The 19,842-nt window shown below is 32.8% G+C and overlaps 1 protein-coding gene across 1 annotated transcript; it reads right to left on the bottom strand.

Annotated features, from left to right (window-relative positions):
• Nucleotides 1–7,037: 7,037 nt before the first annotated feature.
• Nucleotides 7,038–14,318, bottom strand: LOC131074130 (putative disease resistance protein At3g14460). Its single transcript, XM_059219609.1, has 2 exons — nt 11,496–14,318; nt 7,038–7,293 (listed from the first exon to the last, which is right to left on the bottom strand). The coding sequence occupies exon 1, from the start codon at nt 14,235–14,237 to the stop codon at nt 11,499–11,501; it is 2,739 nt and encodes a 912-aa protein (XP_059075592.1). The 5' UTR covers nt 14,238–14,318; the 3' UTR covers nt 7,038–7,293; nt 11,496–11,498.
• Nucleotides 14,319–19,842: the final 5,524 nt, after the last annotated feature.

The raw sequence follows: 19,842 nt of genomic DNA, 5'->3' as shown, positions 1-19,842 counted from the left end.
TTGTTATGCAAATTATCTACAGATTTGCTAAAGGCAAGTATAGAGTCCCGAAGTGGGACATATGCCTTGCATATCCTTTCCAGTTCTTGCTTTGTTTCAGTTTGTCTATTAGAAATGTCAGAATAGAAGAAAGTAGCATTGGAGGTAGAGGCAAGATACTTTCCTCCCATTTCAATAGCTTTACTCAACAAACTTTTATTCTGTGATAGAGTCATTTTACCACTATCGATATCCTTTATCAATTTTTCTCCATATTTCTTCTTGTGATTCTTTTCAACATAGATATGAGCAGCTTCTTACAGTGACTTGATTTGATTAGATGCATCTACAACTAACCGACCAAGTTTGCTGATAGGTGTAGGAAGATGTGCGGTAGATGTTTCCGATAGTAAACTAGATAGAATTTCTACTACAAACTGAATTGTTTCAGCTTCAATCTTTTGCTCTTTCAACCTCTTCTTATGTGTTCTAGATTGCATAACATTAGCAATATTCATCATTTCTGATGCTCTCATATTGTCTACATCAATGGTTCCTGAGATACTTAAAGACTCATCATCATCCTCATCAATCTGTTTTTGCTTTGTCGGTTCAGAGGATACGAATTTAATGATTGCTTTCTCAATATTCTTCTATGTTTTCTTTTCAGGTGACTGACTGACAATATTTCTAGTAGGCTTTGTCTAAGTGACATGAATGACCGGTGGAGTTTGGGGTTTCTCTAGTTGCCCAGTGACCGGTGGATTGTCCACTTTCAGTTGAGTTGTTAGTTGTTCAACTAATTTGATCTGTGGATCTTCAACATTTGGAGGCTCCATATTTGGTGCAGTAACATTTCCAGTTATATCATCATCAATTACGTGAATAGTGGTGTCATTCTTGATAGGATAGACCACGTCAGCTTGAACTATTTCTTCTTCATCCATTTCTGGCTTGTTAATAGTAGCATCTTCTGCATTCTTAGAAGACAACACAAGTTCTTCCATCCTTTTGATGTTAAATGCTATATGGTGGGTCTCTGTCTCAACAATCAACCTCTTTCCACTAAGAAGCTTTAATATTCTTGCTTTGAACATGAATTGTGCTTTATAACTTTCCACTAAAGTGCTAATTGCATCTTTTGAGAATTCAAGAAAATATTGTACAAATACTTCATCAATAATTCCTTTTTCAGTCTTTACAAATTCTTCCCATTTATTCAAAGAATTGTGTACAAAGAATTTGAAATAACTTTCTCAATTATATCATGAGGTAATCTACTATAATGACATAATTGAGTGATTACCTATTGCACAACTTCTTCTTTCTCTTCTGCAGTGAAAGAATCAAAATACTCTTGAACATTTTCAAATATTTTTCTCCCCAATATCTTCATAGTCCTCTCAAAATGAATCTCAGTTTGAACTTAGATAAGTCAATAGGTACAGTTGCCTTAGGCATTTCCTTGACCTTCTTGGATATTTTGCTAGTTGTTTTTGCCTTCTTTGGTTCTTCATCAGAATCCATTCCCTCAGACTCTGGTTGCAAAATTAATTTTCTGCCTCTCTTCTTTATTTCCTTCTTAATATATACTTTGGGTTTCGGTTCCTTTTTTCTTTGGACACTCCGGGTAACCCTAGTACTCTTCATTGTTGGAGATGCTTCATCAGATTTTTTATTCTTTCCTTTTGCACTTTTAACAGGTGTAGTACTAGTTTGTGCAGGTGCATCTTGGACTGCCACAATGTCCAATTTTGCCTTCTTTTTGTCTTTAGGTGATGCTAATAGGGTATTAGCATAACTAACCAGTAGATTATAGTTTACCTCATAACTCATGTCTTCCATTTCTTCCTCTCTTGGCTCAATTGCTTGCATCAGGCAAAAATCAATGGTAACATTGAAGATTATATCCTTTTCAAAGTGCTTTACCACTTCTTCTAGTAGTCTCATTCTCATGCTCATTTTCTTTTGGAGCTCTTTGAAATACGTATTCATGGTAGCAGAGAAAGTATTTGTTACAACCTTGATGTTGTTCTTAATTTGTGTTGAGAACAGTGAGTCCTTCGACCACTCAATGTCTCCAATTCTTGATAGAAAGTTCAAAAAATAAAAGAATAATCCAACCAATAGTTGACCAAACTTGAATTTCAAACTGCTATCCTTTTTGACAAATTGCAAATTCAGAAAGAATTGACTCCTGATAGCTTCACAGAGATCATAATTTGCATTATCAACAATCATTCTGTGAGCTGTATGAACTGTTGCTGAAGGAACATGGTTAAGTCTACAAGAGCAAAATACTCAGTAGCCTATTACCATTGCTACTAGTTTTACTACAAGGGTCTTTAATGTTTTTGATAGAAAAAGAACACCCATCAGATGTAGAACCGGTTAGGTTGAAGACAGTATCCTTAGAAATTCTTCTCAACTCAGGTACTTCACCGATTGAGAAATAACCAGTTACATCCTGAATAGTTTCCTTTGTAATTGTGTGATTCCTTTCTAAATACATGTTTTCACCATGAACTCGACTCAAAATGATTTGGATATGTACTTCTTTGAAATCTTCAAGAAAATAAGCAACATTATGAAAACCCTTTTGAAAAACCCTAGCATATTTTGTCTTAATCTTTCCATTTTTGTCACAAAATGATTTCAACTGTGTGTAGATGTATAGAGATCCTAGATCCTCTATCTTACAATCAATATAGCTAGATAAATCTCCTTTGATCAAAACACCGCTCAGGACTTGCGACAATGCATTATACGACACAATTTGTTTTGTCTTAACTACTTCCATAGGCTCAGAGGTAATCATTAACCTTTCTACACTCTTTGAAGTCAATGCGATTACAGATATACAAAATTCAAAGTAGAATATTCAAGGAAAATACCTAGATTCGTACACGTTGCCTCGTTTACCAGTTGAAATCCTAAATGAACACTAGTTCGGCTTTGTGCAACCTTGAATTCAGCTTGATTACATAAATCTCAAATTACTTCAGCAATTTGACAACAAAACAATCTTTCTTAGCTCAATAAGCGCTCCAGTTTTCTCTCTCGAATGCGTTAGGGTAAAAATAACAAAGTAAAAACATGCTTTTATCCTTTTACCTACTACATTAAATGCTCGCCTGTTAGGGTTGCAAACCCTAATTTTACCACTCAAGAAGTAAACCAGTTGATAATATATCAAGAAAAAGTTATCAAAATTACAAACTCAAAATTTTCTTACCACTCATTCATCACAAGGGGTTCAGAGGTGGATTTACCATTTAAGTTCCCCTTAGCCATATGACAAGGCTTAGTTCACCAGTGTAGGGTTCTCTTCATTGGGTGAAGGAGAAATCTCCCCTATCGGTGAGTCATCATTATTTTTCTTCCAAGTGCGGTTCATTTCCTCTTTAACTTCTTCAACACTTACTTTCTGTTTACCTTTCAGATCTTTTGCAGTATTGACCGGTTTCCTATTTCTGGATTTGCAAAATTTTGCTAAGTGTCCTAGTTTGTTGCAGTGATAGCACGCCATACCAGATGATCTCCAAGGTCCCACATTTCCTCTTCCTGTTCTTCTTCGACAATTCATAGCAACATGACCAAAGTTATTATAGATGGTGCAAACTGTATTTTTTACCTTTTCCATCTCAAATGGACTAAACAACTTGTAGTGGGGTCTTTGCCAGTTCATGTTTATCTGGTTGTCAAAATTCCTCATCCAGTTTTCATTAGGTCTTGGATGCATATGCGGTATAGGATTATTAGCTCCATATCTACACTCAATAGATCTATGTCCATACATTCCACAAGTGAAACAATGACCTTCGAATTTCTTAGATATAAATCTAGTATTAAAGCTTGTATTCCTGTTAGGTTTGTCTTTGCAGACATTAGCAATATGAACAGGCTTATGACAAACAAAACAAATAGGTTTATAGGCCTTCTTACCGGTAGGGTTCCTGACCTTAGAAGAATATTTGTTCTTAGGAATGCAACTCTTGGTACCAGAGGTTTCACCTTTTTCAAATGTGTGAAAACCAAGTCCAAAGATATCACCTTTCATCCTTTGAGACTGAATGTGCTCTTCTAGCAAGATTGAACTTTTGACAAATTTTTACAACTTCTCATTTGTTTCAGTGAGCTGCTTGGTAAGATCTTCATTGTGCTTAGACATATTCTCTCTCAAAGATGATGCTGAATCAAGATCTAACTGCAGATTTTCCTTCTCTTCTCTTTCAAAATTCAAATGCTCAAGCAAGGTAGCATTCTCACGCTTTATCTTGGTAATGTCATGATCTCTTTCCTTGATAAGATCCTTAGCTACTCTTCTAGCTTCCAGTTCTTGACTCATGTGGATAGTAAGACTTTCCAATTCTCTTCTCAGGTTCAATTTCTCACCATTGAGTTTTTCAACCTCCTCAACCAAAGCATCAATATTGGATTCATCTAAAGAACTACTATCATATATTTCTAATAGTTGTTCAGTAAGCTCTCTCCTTTTGTTTTGAGAAGCTTTCAGTTTGACTCTTAGGGTTTCTATTTCATTTCTACTAGCTTCTAGCTCTCTAGCCATCTCAAGGTAGCTCATATCCCCCATGGTGATTTCAAGACTTCCTTCTAAGAAATTAGGCTTCTCAGAAGTTAGGCTCCGATACCAATTGATGGAATTGAAAAGCACTAGGGGGGGTGAATTAGTGACACCAAAAATAGAACTACTTTAAACACTAACTGGTAAATGAATTTTACAAAGATTTTAAACATAATCCTTGCAATAAAAAATGATATAACAACACTCACAAAAAGTAAAGCATTCACCATAACACAAGTGTTTGTACGTGGAAAACCCAAATAGGTAAAAACCATAGTGAGATGGAACTCACAAGTTAACTATCTGCAGTAAAAGATAACTGACCGGTTAAGGTCTACAAAGTGCTCTGCTAGGAGCGAATCTTGTTAGAGATCCCAAAGCTTGATTAGAAGCTTATACCCTATTAAATGTATTACCCTGTTAGGAGTAACCTCGGTGGAGGATTTTTGAATCCAAAGTAATGGATCACCCTGTTAAAGGATTTATACATTGAAGCTTGTTAGAGCTTACCCGGTTAGGGGATTTGATTCTATTGTAATTGTTAGAGAACAACAAGTTTGTTTGATCTGTTCTGAGTAGCACAATACTTGCTTGATCAGATCCTTCTAAAAACATTCAACAATGCTCTTCTGCATACTCTGCAACTTAACTCTTCTTCGCACATAACACTCTTCCACATATATTCTAAATGATTCATTTGGATTTTAATATATAGACCTTAAGTTTCATGTCGGCCTAAGTAAATCAAAACACAATTTCCTAGGTGCAGTGTATCTGGACAAGTGATCATAACTCATCACAAAAATTACTGCCAAAAATTTGTCGGTGGCATAACTCATCACGATCTATGGTAACTCATCACAAAAATTACTGAATACTGGTTGGAACAATCAATACCGGTTAGAGTTAACTAATAGACCATTATCCATGAATCTTTTGTCACTATCTCCACTTGATCTCCATCTTGTTCTTCATCTTATCATATCTACAGGTTGTCTCATATGCACATACCGGTTCACACAAAGTACCGATTAGAGATAACCACTAAGAATACTAGTTGACAGTGTGAACATTCAAAGTTACACCAGTAGTCAATATAATCATGTGTGTGTGAGTGTTTTGTCAATGACAACATATGAAGAATACATTACAATCATCATCATGCCAACAGAAAAATATTCAAAGGTTAGTATGCTAGCAAATTTGCAAGAATTTATAAAAAGGTGAACTCAATAGTTGTTGGAGATGTACATGTAATAGTAGATCATGATAATTCCATTTTAATATTAAAAATATATTACCCATCATCCATCACATCTTTCTTAATAACAAATCCAAAAGTTGTAACTCAATAGAATACACTCAACACTAGAGAGAGGTATTTACCTTTAGTATAAGGGACATCAAATTACAAAAATATAATATAATGAAGAGGAAAGTAAGATCACAAAATTTTAACACATTTAGTGCTTCCTTGGCTAGATTTAGAAGGGATCTTGGAGCTTGAGTTAGTTTTCCAAACACACATAAAAAAACTTAGGACTAGGAAAATTATAGAGTAATTTATTCTATGGAAGTATTTTCAAACGAAATTTTCCACATAGGAAGATAAATATTTTATCCAAAGGCATTCACAACTGACCAGCATCAAGGATACAATTGTGTGAAGAGGGGAGGCATGCTACACCCTTACGCCTATAGGTGCATAGGGTTATGAATAGTTGTTTCATGGTTGTCTTAACTCTTAATTAAGTTAACTAACTATTAGTAATGTCTTGTATATGTACTTAATTCATTTGGATTATATATGAGGCATAAGTATGGTATGCATAGGAGTTATATGAACTACTTATTATTATAATATTAGGTATTTTGTTCTTATTCAAGGCTATTGGAGGAATCCATCTCAAAGTGAATAAGTTTTTTCACTAAAGTACTCTTACTAGTTTGGAAATAACTATTGAGGGTTTCATTCCTATTTATGTATGGTAAAAATTAGATGACGATTATCCATTTTAATGGTCTAGCTCACATTGACTAGCATATTTAATATTTCTTAATGTCTAGCCTTAGTCCAACTAGACTTTATTTTCCTTTTTATATTGTTCATTATTATTGGCCTCAAGGGATTTTAGTGTTTTCTTTCTATCACTTATCATTTTCTTTATGATTAGTAAACAATAATATTCTATTATTCAATAAAAAAACATTTTTTTAAAAACCAAAGAAGATGAGTATTAACATAAAAGCTTTATGATCTAGCTAAACAAATGAAGATGAATAAAATCACTAATTATATAATCATATTCATAACTTTGATAAAGAATAACAAGTGCTAACACATAGTAACAATAAATACATTCATGTCCTTTTGGTTGTCTTCCACACCAAATAATTTCATCCTACCAACCTATAGAGAAAAAAAATGTTTTGTACTAATAATATTCATGTCAACTTCCTTAATTACAAGATATATTTCTTTACTTCTTTTTATATTGAACAAAGCAATTTAAAAATTACAAAATAGAAGCTATGAGAGTAGCTAAGGAAATAGCCAACAATCTCACTAGAAGGGCATCCAAACATATACAAAGTAGACAAAGATTACATAAACTGAATAACAATTTTGTATTGGTTGAGTTTATTATCAAACTAAACTTTATAACTTGCTCTTTAATCTACTTCGGCTAATGCTTAATCTTTACATTGTTCTTGGACAATACTTGGACCTGCAAAAAAAGAAAGGCCACATGAAGAAATATATCTAAGTAAAGTATTAGAGTACCATGACATAATGATAGTTGTTAGAAAACATAACTACACATTTGTTGTTAGTAACATTTTACAACTTACCCATAATTCATATCGAAAAATCAAATGCTTGCCATAGTTCAACAAGATCAATAACTCGTAATTTAAATAACAACTAGCCAAGATCTTGTCTTGCATGTTACATGTATCCACATAAGATAAATGTTAATGAACATGTGCATTATGCATAATAACAAAAACTATCAATTACCAAGGTCAACTAATATATAGCACAATTGTTATAAAGAAATAAGAATATTAGAAAGTTTGTAAACATTTTTTTTTTTAGAAAATGATTGTTTATTTAAGTACTTATTAACTCTACAATTCATGAAAAATATATTATTAATGTGAAAATGCATTTTATTAGTATAGCAAAATGGGACTATGTAAATAAAAAATTCTTACCTTTTACCTTAATTTTGAAAACCATTTATGCATCAAAATATTAATATTTTAGAATAAACATAATAATAGTGATGTCATTTAATGATAAAATAGTTTTTAACTAATTTATAAAAAATGAGTAAATGAAAATAAGAATAAAACAATCAATGATTTTTTTAATGTATAGTAATGATGTCATGTAATAATAAAATAGTTCTAAACTAGCATATATAAGCCCACTTCAACTGCTCCTAAGCTGACCAAGATAGATGGAAGGTTCAAAATGAGGAAGCACTTGGTTTAATTGGTATTTCAATGGTTCCTAATTTGTATGTTCTAATTGAAAATTGTACAAAAGCGTATGAAGCTTGGGAAATTTTAAAAACAACTTATGATAGCTCAAATGAATCCCGAAAAATTTAGCTTCAAGATCAACTCGAAGATCTCATGTATACGGATTTTAAAACCATGGATGAATTCTTATTAAAGTTTGATTCTATTAATAGTCAATTAACTGGTTTAGGAGTTACACTAGCTGATTTATGTTTAATTCATCTTATTCTTAAAAAATGTCTTCCTCGTCAATTTCAACAGTTTATTATGAATATTCATGCTCAACTTGCTATTCCTACTTTAGTTACTCAATTAACTTATGATATTTTTCGTAATTTATTACGTCAAGAGGAAGCTAAATTAATTCATAATAATAATAATAATTTTAGATCCAATAATAATAGTCATAATCATAATAATAATTACAAGTCTTCTAATTATCAATCTCATTCTAAATCCTATCATAACAATTCTCATAATAATAATCATAATAATTCGTACAATAATCAAAGGAATAATTCTCAAACAAGACCCCATTGCACATATTGTGGGAAAGATGGACATATTACTAATAATTGTTTTATGAAGCAAAATGGTAAAAAGCCCATGAACCAAAATAATCAAAATAATCAACAACATAAACCTCATTATAAGAAAGGTAATAATAATGGTAATTCATCTTGTCATGCATTTACATGTACTTAGAATGTTTCTCAACCACTTGAGTGGATTATTGATTCTGGTGCGTCTCAGCATGTTACTTCTCATAAAGGATGTTTTGAATCTTTGCATGCTGATACTTCTAATATTCCTATTCAATTAGCTAAAAATCATAGTTGCAAAGTTGAAGCTATTGGTGATGTGAATGTTCCTAATGGAAAATTACATGATGTTCTTTATGTTCCTGAATTAAAATCAAATTTGATTTTAGTTCCTAAACTTTGTCAAGATTATAAGATTAACTTTTATCGGGGCATGTGTTATATCATTGATCCAAAAACTAATCATGTTATTGCTACTGCTAAAATGGATAGTGATAACTTATTCAAGTTCTATGAATTTGCTCCTACAAAGTATTCTTTGCTTACTACTGTTGATTTTACTATATGACATGAAAGACTTGGCCATCTCAATTTTGATTATATTTCATTGATGCAAAAAGAAAATATGGTTGATGGATTGCCTAGTGTTGTTCCTTCTCAAATTGTTTGCAATGGTTGCATGAGTGGTAAGATGCATAGGGAATCCTTTCCTCATGGTCAATCTTGGAGGGCATATACTAAATTGCATCTAGCTCATAGTGATCTCTTGGGTCCCATGGAGAATCCCTCCATCCAAGGTTCAAGGTATGCTCTTACCTTTGTTGATGATTTTTCAAGGAGAACATGGATATATTTCCTTCATAGTAAGGATCAAGTGCTTGATGTGTTTATTGAATTTCATATGTTTGTAGAAAGACAATCTAGTTCTAAAATTAAGATTCTTCATAATGACAATGGAAGAGAATATGTCAATAATGCATTTAATGCTTATTTGAAATCTTTTGGAATTAAACACGAGCTTACAATTCCTTATACACCACAACAAAATGGTGTGGCGGAACGGAAGCATAGGACCATTGTGGAAATGGCAAGATGTTTATTGCATGCAAAAAATATGGATTACAAGTTTTGGGCTAAAGCTATGGCTTGTGCAACTTATTTAATTAACAGAACACCTACCAAAGCCTTAAAGGATAAAACTCCTGAAGAAGCTTGGTCTGGTAGAAAGCCCAATTTGCAGAATTTAAGAATTTTTGGTTCCATAGCTTATGTTCACAAACCTAAGGAGAAAAGAAAAAAAATAGATGCTAAATCTTCTCCTTTTATTTTTGTTGGTTATGATGAAAATACTAAAGGTTATAGAGTTTACAATTTTATTACTAACAAGGTAAAAGTTGCAAGAGATGTTTGTATTGCAGAAAAAGGCATTCATGATTGTTCTAAAGTGGAGGATGATGAACTTGCTCAAAGCAAAGTTGTGCTTGTGGAGGACCAACCTCCTTCTCTTAACCCTACTCCTAATGCATCTCTTTCTATTCCTTCTAGTGATAGTGATGATGATAATAATAACTCTACTCCTGATGACTCTTCTTCTAATGATGAATCCATTACTTCTAAAAGAAGACCTAAATGGTTTAAATCTTTAATTCAAGATAGTGATGAATACTTAGCTAGAATGGATAGAATTCAAGCTAGAAGAGTTAATTATTGTAATTATGCTTTAATGACTACTATTATGAATTCTAATGATCCTAAAACATTTGATCAAGCTAAAAATCAACCACATTGGCAAAAAGCAATGAAGGAAGAATATGATACTTTAATTTCTAACCAAACTTGGGATTTAGTTCCCTTGCCTCATGGTAAAAATATTGTTTCTTGCAAGTGGCTTTATAAAACTAAATTGAATGTTGATAATCAAGTTAGTAAATTTAAAGCTAGATTAGTTGCTAGAATAAGGACATTTGTAACTTTGTTTGTAATGAAATACTTGAAAATCTTTCATTTTAGCGGTACTTTTATATTTAATATTGGGCTTTTATGGACAAAAAAAATATAAAATAAGAATGAAACAAAATAATGATTTTTTATGTTTTTATAAAGCTTTTTTGGGCTCTTCTAGTGTAACTTTGGGGTGTGATCTTGTACCAACTTTTTGTATACTTTAATTACTATTTAATAGAATCTAATGCACCTTTTCCTTAAAAAGAAAAATTGCATGCAAAAATTTAAAAGATCTTCAAATAAAATAGAAAATAAAAATAAAATAAAACAACTTCTTATATATATATATATATATATATATGTAAATAAAATATTTTTAATAAAATAATATAATTTTTAATTAAATAAAATAAATTATAGAAAAATGATATTCTATACTTTAATTTTAACTAATATATATTTTTTTTTAAAATATATTATTTCCACTATTAATTAATTTTTCCCAACATTTGACTTTTGCAAAATAAATATATTTAAATAAAAATATTAACTAGTTTTTTATATATTTTAATAAAACCATTAGCTGTAACATTTCTTTTTTAACTAATGAATTTAAAATCAAATCTTGCTTTTATTAAGTATTTCTTTCCACCAGCCAAAAATCTAAGGTTCCTCTTTATATGCAAGAAATGTATGTTTAGCAAAAAGAAAAAAAAAACCTATAAAACATTTTCAATATGACACACATTTAACCTACCGTTCCAATCATCCCTTCTCCTCTAACTTACCACTTGTATCCTAAAGAACCAGTATCTTCTTGAAAAAAATGCTAAAACATTTTTTAAATCTAAATTTACTCAAAATTTTCAACATTACAAAATTAAAAGATACAATATTCATACACAATCATTTACCTACTACTCGAAGAAGATCTGGATGCGGGGATTGTTAGCTTTGATTTTATTCCAATCTTCCCCGCCTTCCTTTAACCTCTCCTCTAACTCACCACTTGCCTCCCCTTTAACAACCCTTATCACCTTTAGTCTCCTCAACCGCTCCAATCCCTCCGGAACTCTCTTCACCAACGGACAATTGTCTATCAATAGAAATTCCAGACGTGGCATCGCCCCCTCTTCCAACGCCGGCAACTCCTCCAAAAGTGGGAAGTCTTCAATCTGCAGGTTAGCCAGCTTAGGAAATCCCCCTCTCTCTCCAAAGTTCTTGGGCAAATATCTGCATTTCGAATCATTCGCCAAAATCAATAGTTGTAAGTTGGGCATCTTTTGGAGTGATGGATAATCACTGCATTCTGTCAAGAAAAGTTCTGTCAGATTTTCCATTCCACATATCCAACTTGGCACAGAGAAACGTACAATTCTAAGTTTTTGAAGACCTTTCATAACTTTCATTTTTTCTGGAAACGCTGGAAGACTGGATTCTTCTCTATCACCCTCCGTTGTAGAAATGGCATTCTCTATTCCCAAAAATCTCATCTTGACCAGACTGTCAAGGATACCATCTTCTACACTTTTCAATGTTCGTGCATCTTTTAATGTGAACCTTATTTCAAGGAGATCAATCAAGTTGCAAACATCTTTAATATTAAAAAATCCATTTCCTTCAGTAGACAGTGGGATTAAATCTGATCTCAGTGTCCTCAGACTTGAGAGCTGTGATATTCCCTTGGGCATACGCTTCTCAATAAGCTTTATGAACCTAATTACATTGCAATAAGATAGACATTTGAGCTCACCTATCCAGTCAGGTATACGTTGCAGGCTTGTGCAAAAGGAAAGATCAAGGAACTGAAGACTCTTAAGTCTTCTTACACAATCCGGCACCTCCTTGATCTCTGTGCGAGACAAATTCAAAACCTTCAGTAGTTTCAACTTCCCAACACATTTTGGCAATGTGGAGATCGCAGTGAGGCTCAAGTCAATTACCCGGAGTACTTTCACATGATCAAGCAACTGTTCTGGAACACTTGTAATGCCAGGATTTTGAGAGAATGACAATGTGCGGAGGAATCGCTTACAAAGAAGAGGCCTTTCTGAAATTACATTAGTATATACACCCTTGTTAGCCAGTAATAACCTGCGGAACCTTGTTTCATTGACGGGAATATCAAATTCACACTCATCTTCTTTACATATATTTACAACCAAATCAAGAAACAAGTCATGTACAGTGTAACAACTTAAAACTCTGTTTACTTCCAGCAAACATAAATTTTCAAGTTGGTGTAGATAATCTAACCCTATATCCCACTGTTCTCTGTCTTTTTCTTGCGGAATAAATCCTTCCGCTATCCACAAATATATTACATAGTCCTGGTATATAGCACTCGGAATTTTAAAGGTAGACAAAGAAATTTGTGTGTCCTCTGGAAAGAATGAAAAATAAGCAAAGCAAGACTTCAAATACGGAGGAAGGCAGTCATAGCTCAGCTTTAGAATGTTCAAAATGGGGTCCTCTGCATTTCTTACCTTTTTTAATTGCCCCAGCTTTGACTCCCATTCTTGTGGGAGGGAAGACTTGGCCATTGATGCTGCGACTGTCTTTATGGCCAATGGCAACCTCCCACATTCTTCTACAATTTGATGTGCCAAACTCTCCAGCTGCTCAGGCGGCCTATTTCCCTCACGATTCCGGAAAGCAAACAGACAAAACAGATCCCAACTTTCACCCTCCCAGAGATGTTGCATCTCATAAATGTGGGCATCGATGTTTTCAGCAACGCCTCTACTTCTAGTGGTAACCACTATTTTACACTGATTACTACTACCAGTGGGAAGCCCAAGCCTTGATATCAAGTCACCTTCTACACGACTCCAGATATCATCCAGAACGATCAAACATCTTTTGCCCTCTAACTTATCATGTATCAATGCAGCTGCCCGCACATCAGTTATACCAAGTCCACTAACTTGGGAGGCTAGTTCTAAATCAATATGGGAGGCTAGGTCACATTGCAATTTCCTAAGAGAATAAGTCTGTGAAACAGAAATCCAGGCAGAACAGTCATACCTATGTTTTGTGATGCTGAAGACATGCTGCAGAAGGAATGTTTTCCCCAGCCCGCCCATTCCCACGACGGCAACAACTCTAAAGGCAGGGTTGTCTAACAATCTCAGAATTTCCTCCACCTTGTAGTCCACTGCAACTGCTGGTAAATCTTTCTCCAAGAAACTCAATTCTTCTGTTCTTTCACTTCCGGATGTACTTGTTGAGGGCAGACTTAAATGGGACACATCATAGAAAAGCTTGAGGTCCTGTGCCTCTTGAATTGTAGCCCTAATCCTCCCTTTGAGCTCTTTAATCCTCTTCGCCATCTTATACCGAAATACTAATGAACTACAATTGTACACACATGATTGACTGGTATTTGTATACAAATGCTCAACAGCACACTCATCTATTATATCTTCTGCATCAAAAGCAATATTCCTCACTTCTATCAGCCATTCTTTCACATTTTTATTTTGCTCACTCTGCTCATCTGCAGCTTGTAGAGAAGCACATATCTGTCTGAGCTTCTTCTCCAACCATTTAAAGTCATTTTTGAAGTTGAGCAAGAGAGATGCCTCATTCCATGCTGCTCGTGCCGCAATCTCACCAAGCTTTCCCAGCACACCGTTGGCAAGACCAGATGCCATCTTTGACTTATTACAGACAGTGGATTTAGAGAGCACAATTGAATAGCAATGCAATTCAAAATTGGTTGAATGTGAGTATATCAATCCTTGTGCAACTCTGGGAATTTATAACAAAGGGAGGCTTGTGGAGCAATACAATACAATGGTAAAGTTTATTCGTAATGCTTTAATCGGGAATCGAGTGCACATCAAGTATACCCTACCCACTTATTTTGAAAAGCTAATTCCCTTCTCATTAAGTTTCAAAGATGCGCGCTGAACTGGAAAGGGAGGGATGGACCAGTCGTTTAATAATTAATATTTAATAAAGCAAGGCAATGTGGGTTCTATATGTTCCGTAGCATATTTCAAAGCTTACTAATTATTATTATTATTTTTTTAATGGAGGTCTAGAAGGGCATGAAGCTGGCGACCTGTCAGTCCAGTGAGGGTTTCCACAAAGTATTTTTTATCACGGGGACACGATCCAATAGGCTGAACCACTTCAGCTAAGAGCCAAAGACTAAGGGGTATCCATTTCTTTTAATTTTGAGATTTTTCAATGTGGAATGCTGTAAGGAGTAAAAGCATGATATAAAATTAGACCGTTGAAAGGCAAGTGGAGAAAAAGTCGCGAAGAGCTTTAATTTTAGTGTTTTCATTATTGGGTTGCTCGCACTCTAGTATTAGTTTTTGTCTCCTTTTCTATTTTCTTAGAATTTTAAAATGCTTCATTATTTTTGTGAAGGATACCATTTAATATTTTATGTTGTTTCAAATTTTCCAATCCTTTTCTTGCCAATGTTTCTTTCCTTTATTTTTGTTGTGAAGGAGACAATTTAATATTTTATGCTCTTCCAAATTTTCCAATCCTTTTCTTGTCAATGTTTCTTTCCTTTAACTCCACTATATTTTATTGATTCTCTTTGTTTTTTCCATTATAAATTAGTGTAAAGGAAATACTAATTACAATGTGGGAAAACATAAATAAAAAGTAAATACATTTAATTTAGTGATTAATAAATGTTATATATAAATTAATAAATATTTAAATTTAATAAGTTTATAAATAATAGTAAGTATTAGATGGGTAATCATCTAAAATCAATTTATTTTTGTTGATTTTATGCTAGAATGAGTCTTAATATCCAGAACTAATATACAACCATTAACTTTTCATGTGTATTTTATTGAACTTTACTCTTCATTTTATGTAATCAATTTAGACTCCTTCAAGCTACATTTTTATTTAAAATACCTAGGAGATATGACAATGTTTAGAATAACTTAAAGGATTTTCATTGAGCCACAAGGAACTTCAACTAGATTGATTCCTAGAATTTCAAAATATTGAAATCAACAATATTCATTCACACAAATGACATATATGAATTATTTGTTTGAATTCAACATGATTAGAACAATTCATTGAATGTCTTTATATATGAGAACATAAAAATATATCACACAAACTTGTGTTTAGTAGGTGCTAAGAGGTGAGAATGAAGGTGGGAAGTATCTACCTAACAAAACCTTATGAAATAATGATAAACTACCTAGAACCATTGAAGATTGTGTATGTGTGCAATATGTTATGCAAGGAAAGGAAAGGACCAATTAATATTGTATGCTCTTTTATAGGCAATTTTTAAAAATGACCTCATTGTTGTTGTTTTGTCTTAGTTCTACTCTTAGCATTACTACCTTTTCTTATCAAAATATGCTAACATTCATAAGAATTGATTATATATTATTATTATTATTATTATGTTATGTAATTATAAAGACAAAATTAGTATCCTCCAACAAAAAAATTATCTATTTTTTTTTTAATTTAAATGTATTAATGTGGAAACATATTGATGAACACCATAATCTTGTGTTAAATTTAGTTCATAACTTGATCTTTGTTCATCTTCATTCTACTCTTATAAACAATCAATCTCGTACATTTGCTTTCCTAACTTAACCAATCAATTTATCTATTTAAATAATTTCTATAAAATTGACCCAACTCAATAGAAAAAAAATTAAAAATAACCATCAAAATCTACAATATTCCACATTGCATATAATATGTTGTTATCCATAGTAATTGGAGAGACTCTTAAAGCATTTAAAATGATTTAGGGAGATAAAAGTAGGACGAGTGGGCTCTAAATGTTTTGTACCGTATTCCAAAGCCATCATTCCTTTATTTATTCACGCCTCCTTTCACATGATGGTGTGCTACTTTATGTCTAGGCCACTAATCTTTAGTGGAACAACAATAATCTAAAGGAAATATTTGTTATATTTTTATAGCTTTAAATTATTCAAAGGCAAGTGAAGAGTTGGGGACAACTTAGGCGATGGGGACGTAGCGCTTTGTACGCGAAAATAGAGAAGCTTGAATTGACTGGGTGGGGGAATGGCATCTACTTTGGGAAAAGTCATGGAGAGCTTTAATTTTATCAATGAAGAATGAATTTATTTATTTATTTATTATATTTAATAAAAAGACTTTAAAGAATAATAGTTATCACTAGTAGATGTAAGAGAAACGAAACATAACAATTGGTGTCATGCAAGTGAAGAATTGATGTCTCTTTGATTATTTATTTTTTATTGTTGGCATCTTCCTATAAATTCTTGTCTTCTCTTTTATTTTCTTAAGATTTTAAAATGTTACGACACAATTAATACTTTGTCTGTTATTTTTGTAAAGAAGAGAGAGTTTCATAATTTCTCTTTCAAAATTCATTTTCCAATTTTTATTTCTATTTTTGTCTTGTCAATGTTTTTTCCGTGAATTTCACTATCTTTAATTGATTTTGTTTGATTTTCAAATTATATATTATTGTAAAGAAAAATAAGCGTTGTCTATATATGAATATTGAGTCTATTAATTAAAATACGAGAGAACATAAATAGAAAGAAAATATGTTTAGTTCAATGAGTATTAAATGCATAAAAATCAATGAAGATTTAGATCTGCTAAAAATCTTAGGGTTAACAATAATAAGTATTAGATGGATGATCATCTATAATTTATTTTTTTGTTTAATTTATGCAAGAATGAGTCTCAATGGACCTACAACTACTATATGACCATAAACTTGTATATTCTACTAAACTTTATTCTTTAGCTTGTGTAATTATCTTGAACCTCTTCTCCAGAAATTTTATCCAAAATACAATGAGGATATGACAATGCTTAGGATACTTTGCCATGGGGGCCTTCAACTATATTAATCATTAGAATTTAAAATTATTTTCATTCACATAAATGTATTTTGCATGATTGTTTAAAGCTAATTTCTTTTTAGAGCACCAAATGAATTGAGTTGATTTGAATGATATATATGAACTATTTTTTTTATTTACATATGATTAGAATGAGTGCATTGAATGCATTTAAATACAAAGACAAAAAACAATATCGCACAAACTTATGTTTCGTTAGTCATACACGGGGAGACCAATTGTTGGAATTGTCTTTGTAACAAAACCCTAAAGAATAATGGCAAATTATCTAGAATCATTAGTGGTTGTTGTTGGCAATATAACAAGGATATTGAAAAGGTTGATGACGATTATGGACATAACCGATTAAAGATGTTTTACTGTCTTGATATTATTATTTTGTCATTGATGTCAAGAAATTGATTTTCTAATTCAGTATGATGTTGTCATATCTTAAGAAATATGATATGAAGATTATAAAGAAGTCGGTAAAGACACAGAAAAGAATATGATGAATAAAAGGATAAGTTATTCAATGGGCAACTCTACCGAGTCAGACAATGATGAGATCTTGATGTTTTCGATCGTTCTAACATCATACATATGTTGTAAAATGTAAAGGGTAATACTATACTATGTTATCAAGCAAAGAACCTAGTCGGTAAACCCTAAGGTTATCGCAGTCAGTTAATGAAGACAGAATGTCTACCGAGTAAATTTTAGTATTCACCGAGTTGTAACCGAGCTATAACAGAATGCATTAAATAATTACATGTGATATTTAATGAAAGATGTTGATGAGCTGGAGCGGATCAATGATTGGTAAGCCGTTGAAAAAGTTTGTTAACGAATCTAAGGCAATGGAAAGTCGGCAAGAAGATCTACAATTTAGATTGAACCGCATTACCCTAACACAAGTTCCAAGATGATTGTGCAAGTTCTGAGGCAGGGTAAAATGTTTTTTAGATCGTAAGATACAATGAACCTAGACAAGATTGAAGATCTAATGGCTATGATTGATCATGGGAAATGTGATCCAGGAGATTAAGCGGTTAGATGATTGTTTATAAATAAGGAACTATTGATAAACAATGTATGCGGGCAAGTGTATGCATAGGGATGCTACATAGTAATCACCAAGCACAGAAGCTTGAAGACCTGTTAGAATAACAGAGTATTGATGCCCAACAGATAGACAAGATTAGTTCTATGTCTAGATTGTATTGAACAAATAAGAATCTGCTTTAGCATTTTAGATGTGAAGTTGCAGATAGATTGTATTACTATTAGTTTGTGAAAGTGATAGGAAATCTCTTAACCAAGTGGACTTAATAGTCTTATATGTAAATCCTTTAACAAGGTGACATTCTAAATGAGTGTTTGAAATCCTTTGACAAGGTCACTTCTAACAAAGTGAAGATCCTAACAAATCTGAGGGAAATCCCTTAACCGGGTCACATCTAGCAATGTGTTTTGTAATCTTTAACAGGATTGGCTTTTAACCGAGCATACTCTAGAAGAGTATATTTCTTAGTGGGTCTAAAATCCCACAGTGGTTTTTCCCTATTTGGGTTTCCACGTTAAATCTGGTGTTATGAGGTTTTTATTGTTCATATGCTTTTGAGTTTGCATGTTTGACAGTTTTATTATATGACCAATATATGTTACCGAGGTTGAATCTGATGTTTTCATTGATGATTAAGTTTGTATGATTCACCCCCCCCCCCCTCTGATCTTGTTGGCTATTGGATTTGTACTTATATTAAGTATCAGAACTATCAATTGGTATCAGAGCTTCGGACTCTGAAAGGAAAGTTTAAAGGCACTTGAGTTAAAGATCCAAGATGTATAAGAGGGATGCACCTAAGCTGAATAAGTCAAGTTTCTCTACATGGCAGAAAAGGATGAAGCTACATCTATCAGGAGTTGGAGAATATTCTTTATATTATCTGGAGAATGATTTTGTTACACCAAGCACCTATCCATTGACTATGGAAGAGATAAAGGCAAATCAAGAACACATTCAAGCAATGATTGAAATAACATCTGCATTGATCGATTCTGAGTTTAATGATCTAGAAGGCTGCAATAATGCAAAGGCACTGTGGACTAAGCTCATATCTGTATATGGAGGAGATGAACATGTTCAAAGAGCAAAAGTTGATAGTCTAAGAGGACAACTTGAATCTATGAGGATGAATGAAGGTGAGAACATAACCCAGTACAGTGCAAGACTAAAGGAGATTGTAAATCAAATCAAGGGAGCAGGAGGAACTATTGAAGAAAAGGATGTGACAAGTAAGTTGTTAAGAACCCTTCTACCTACCTGTGCAATCCGAGTCTCTGCAATCAATGAATTGAGGTCTGTACCTAATATGCCAGTTTCCTTGGATGCTACTAT

This window comes from Cryptomeria japonica, chromosome 4, assembly GCF_030272615.1.
Source record: "Cryptomeria japonica chromosome 4, Sugi_1.0, whole genome shotgun sequence".
Taxonomy (NCBI): Eukaryota; Viridiplantae; Streptophyta; class Pinopsida; order Cupressales; family Cupressaceae; genus Cryptomeria; species Cryptomeria japonica.
The sequence above is the reverse complement of the archived record's forward strand: the minus strand, read 5'-3'. Positions and strand labels throughout refer to the sequence as shown.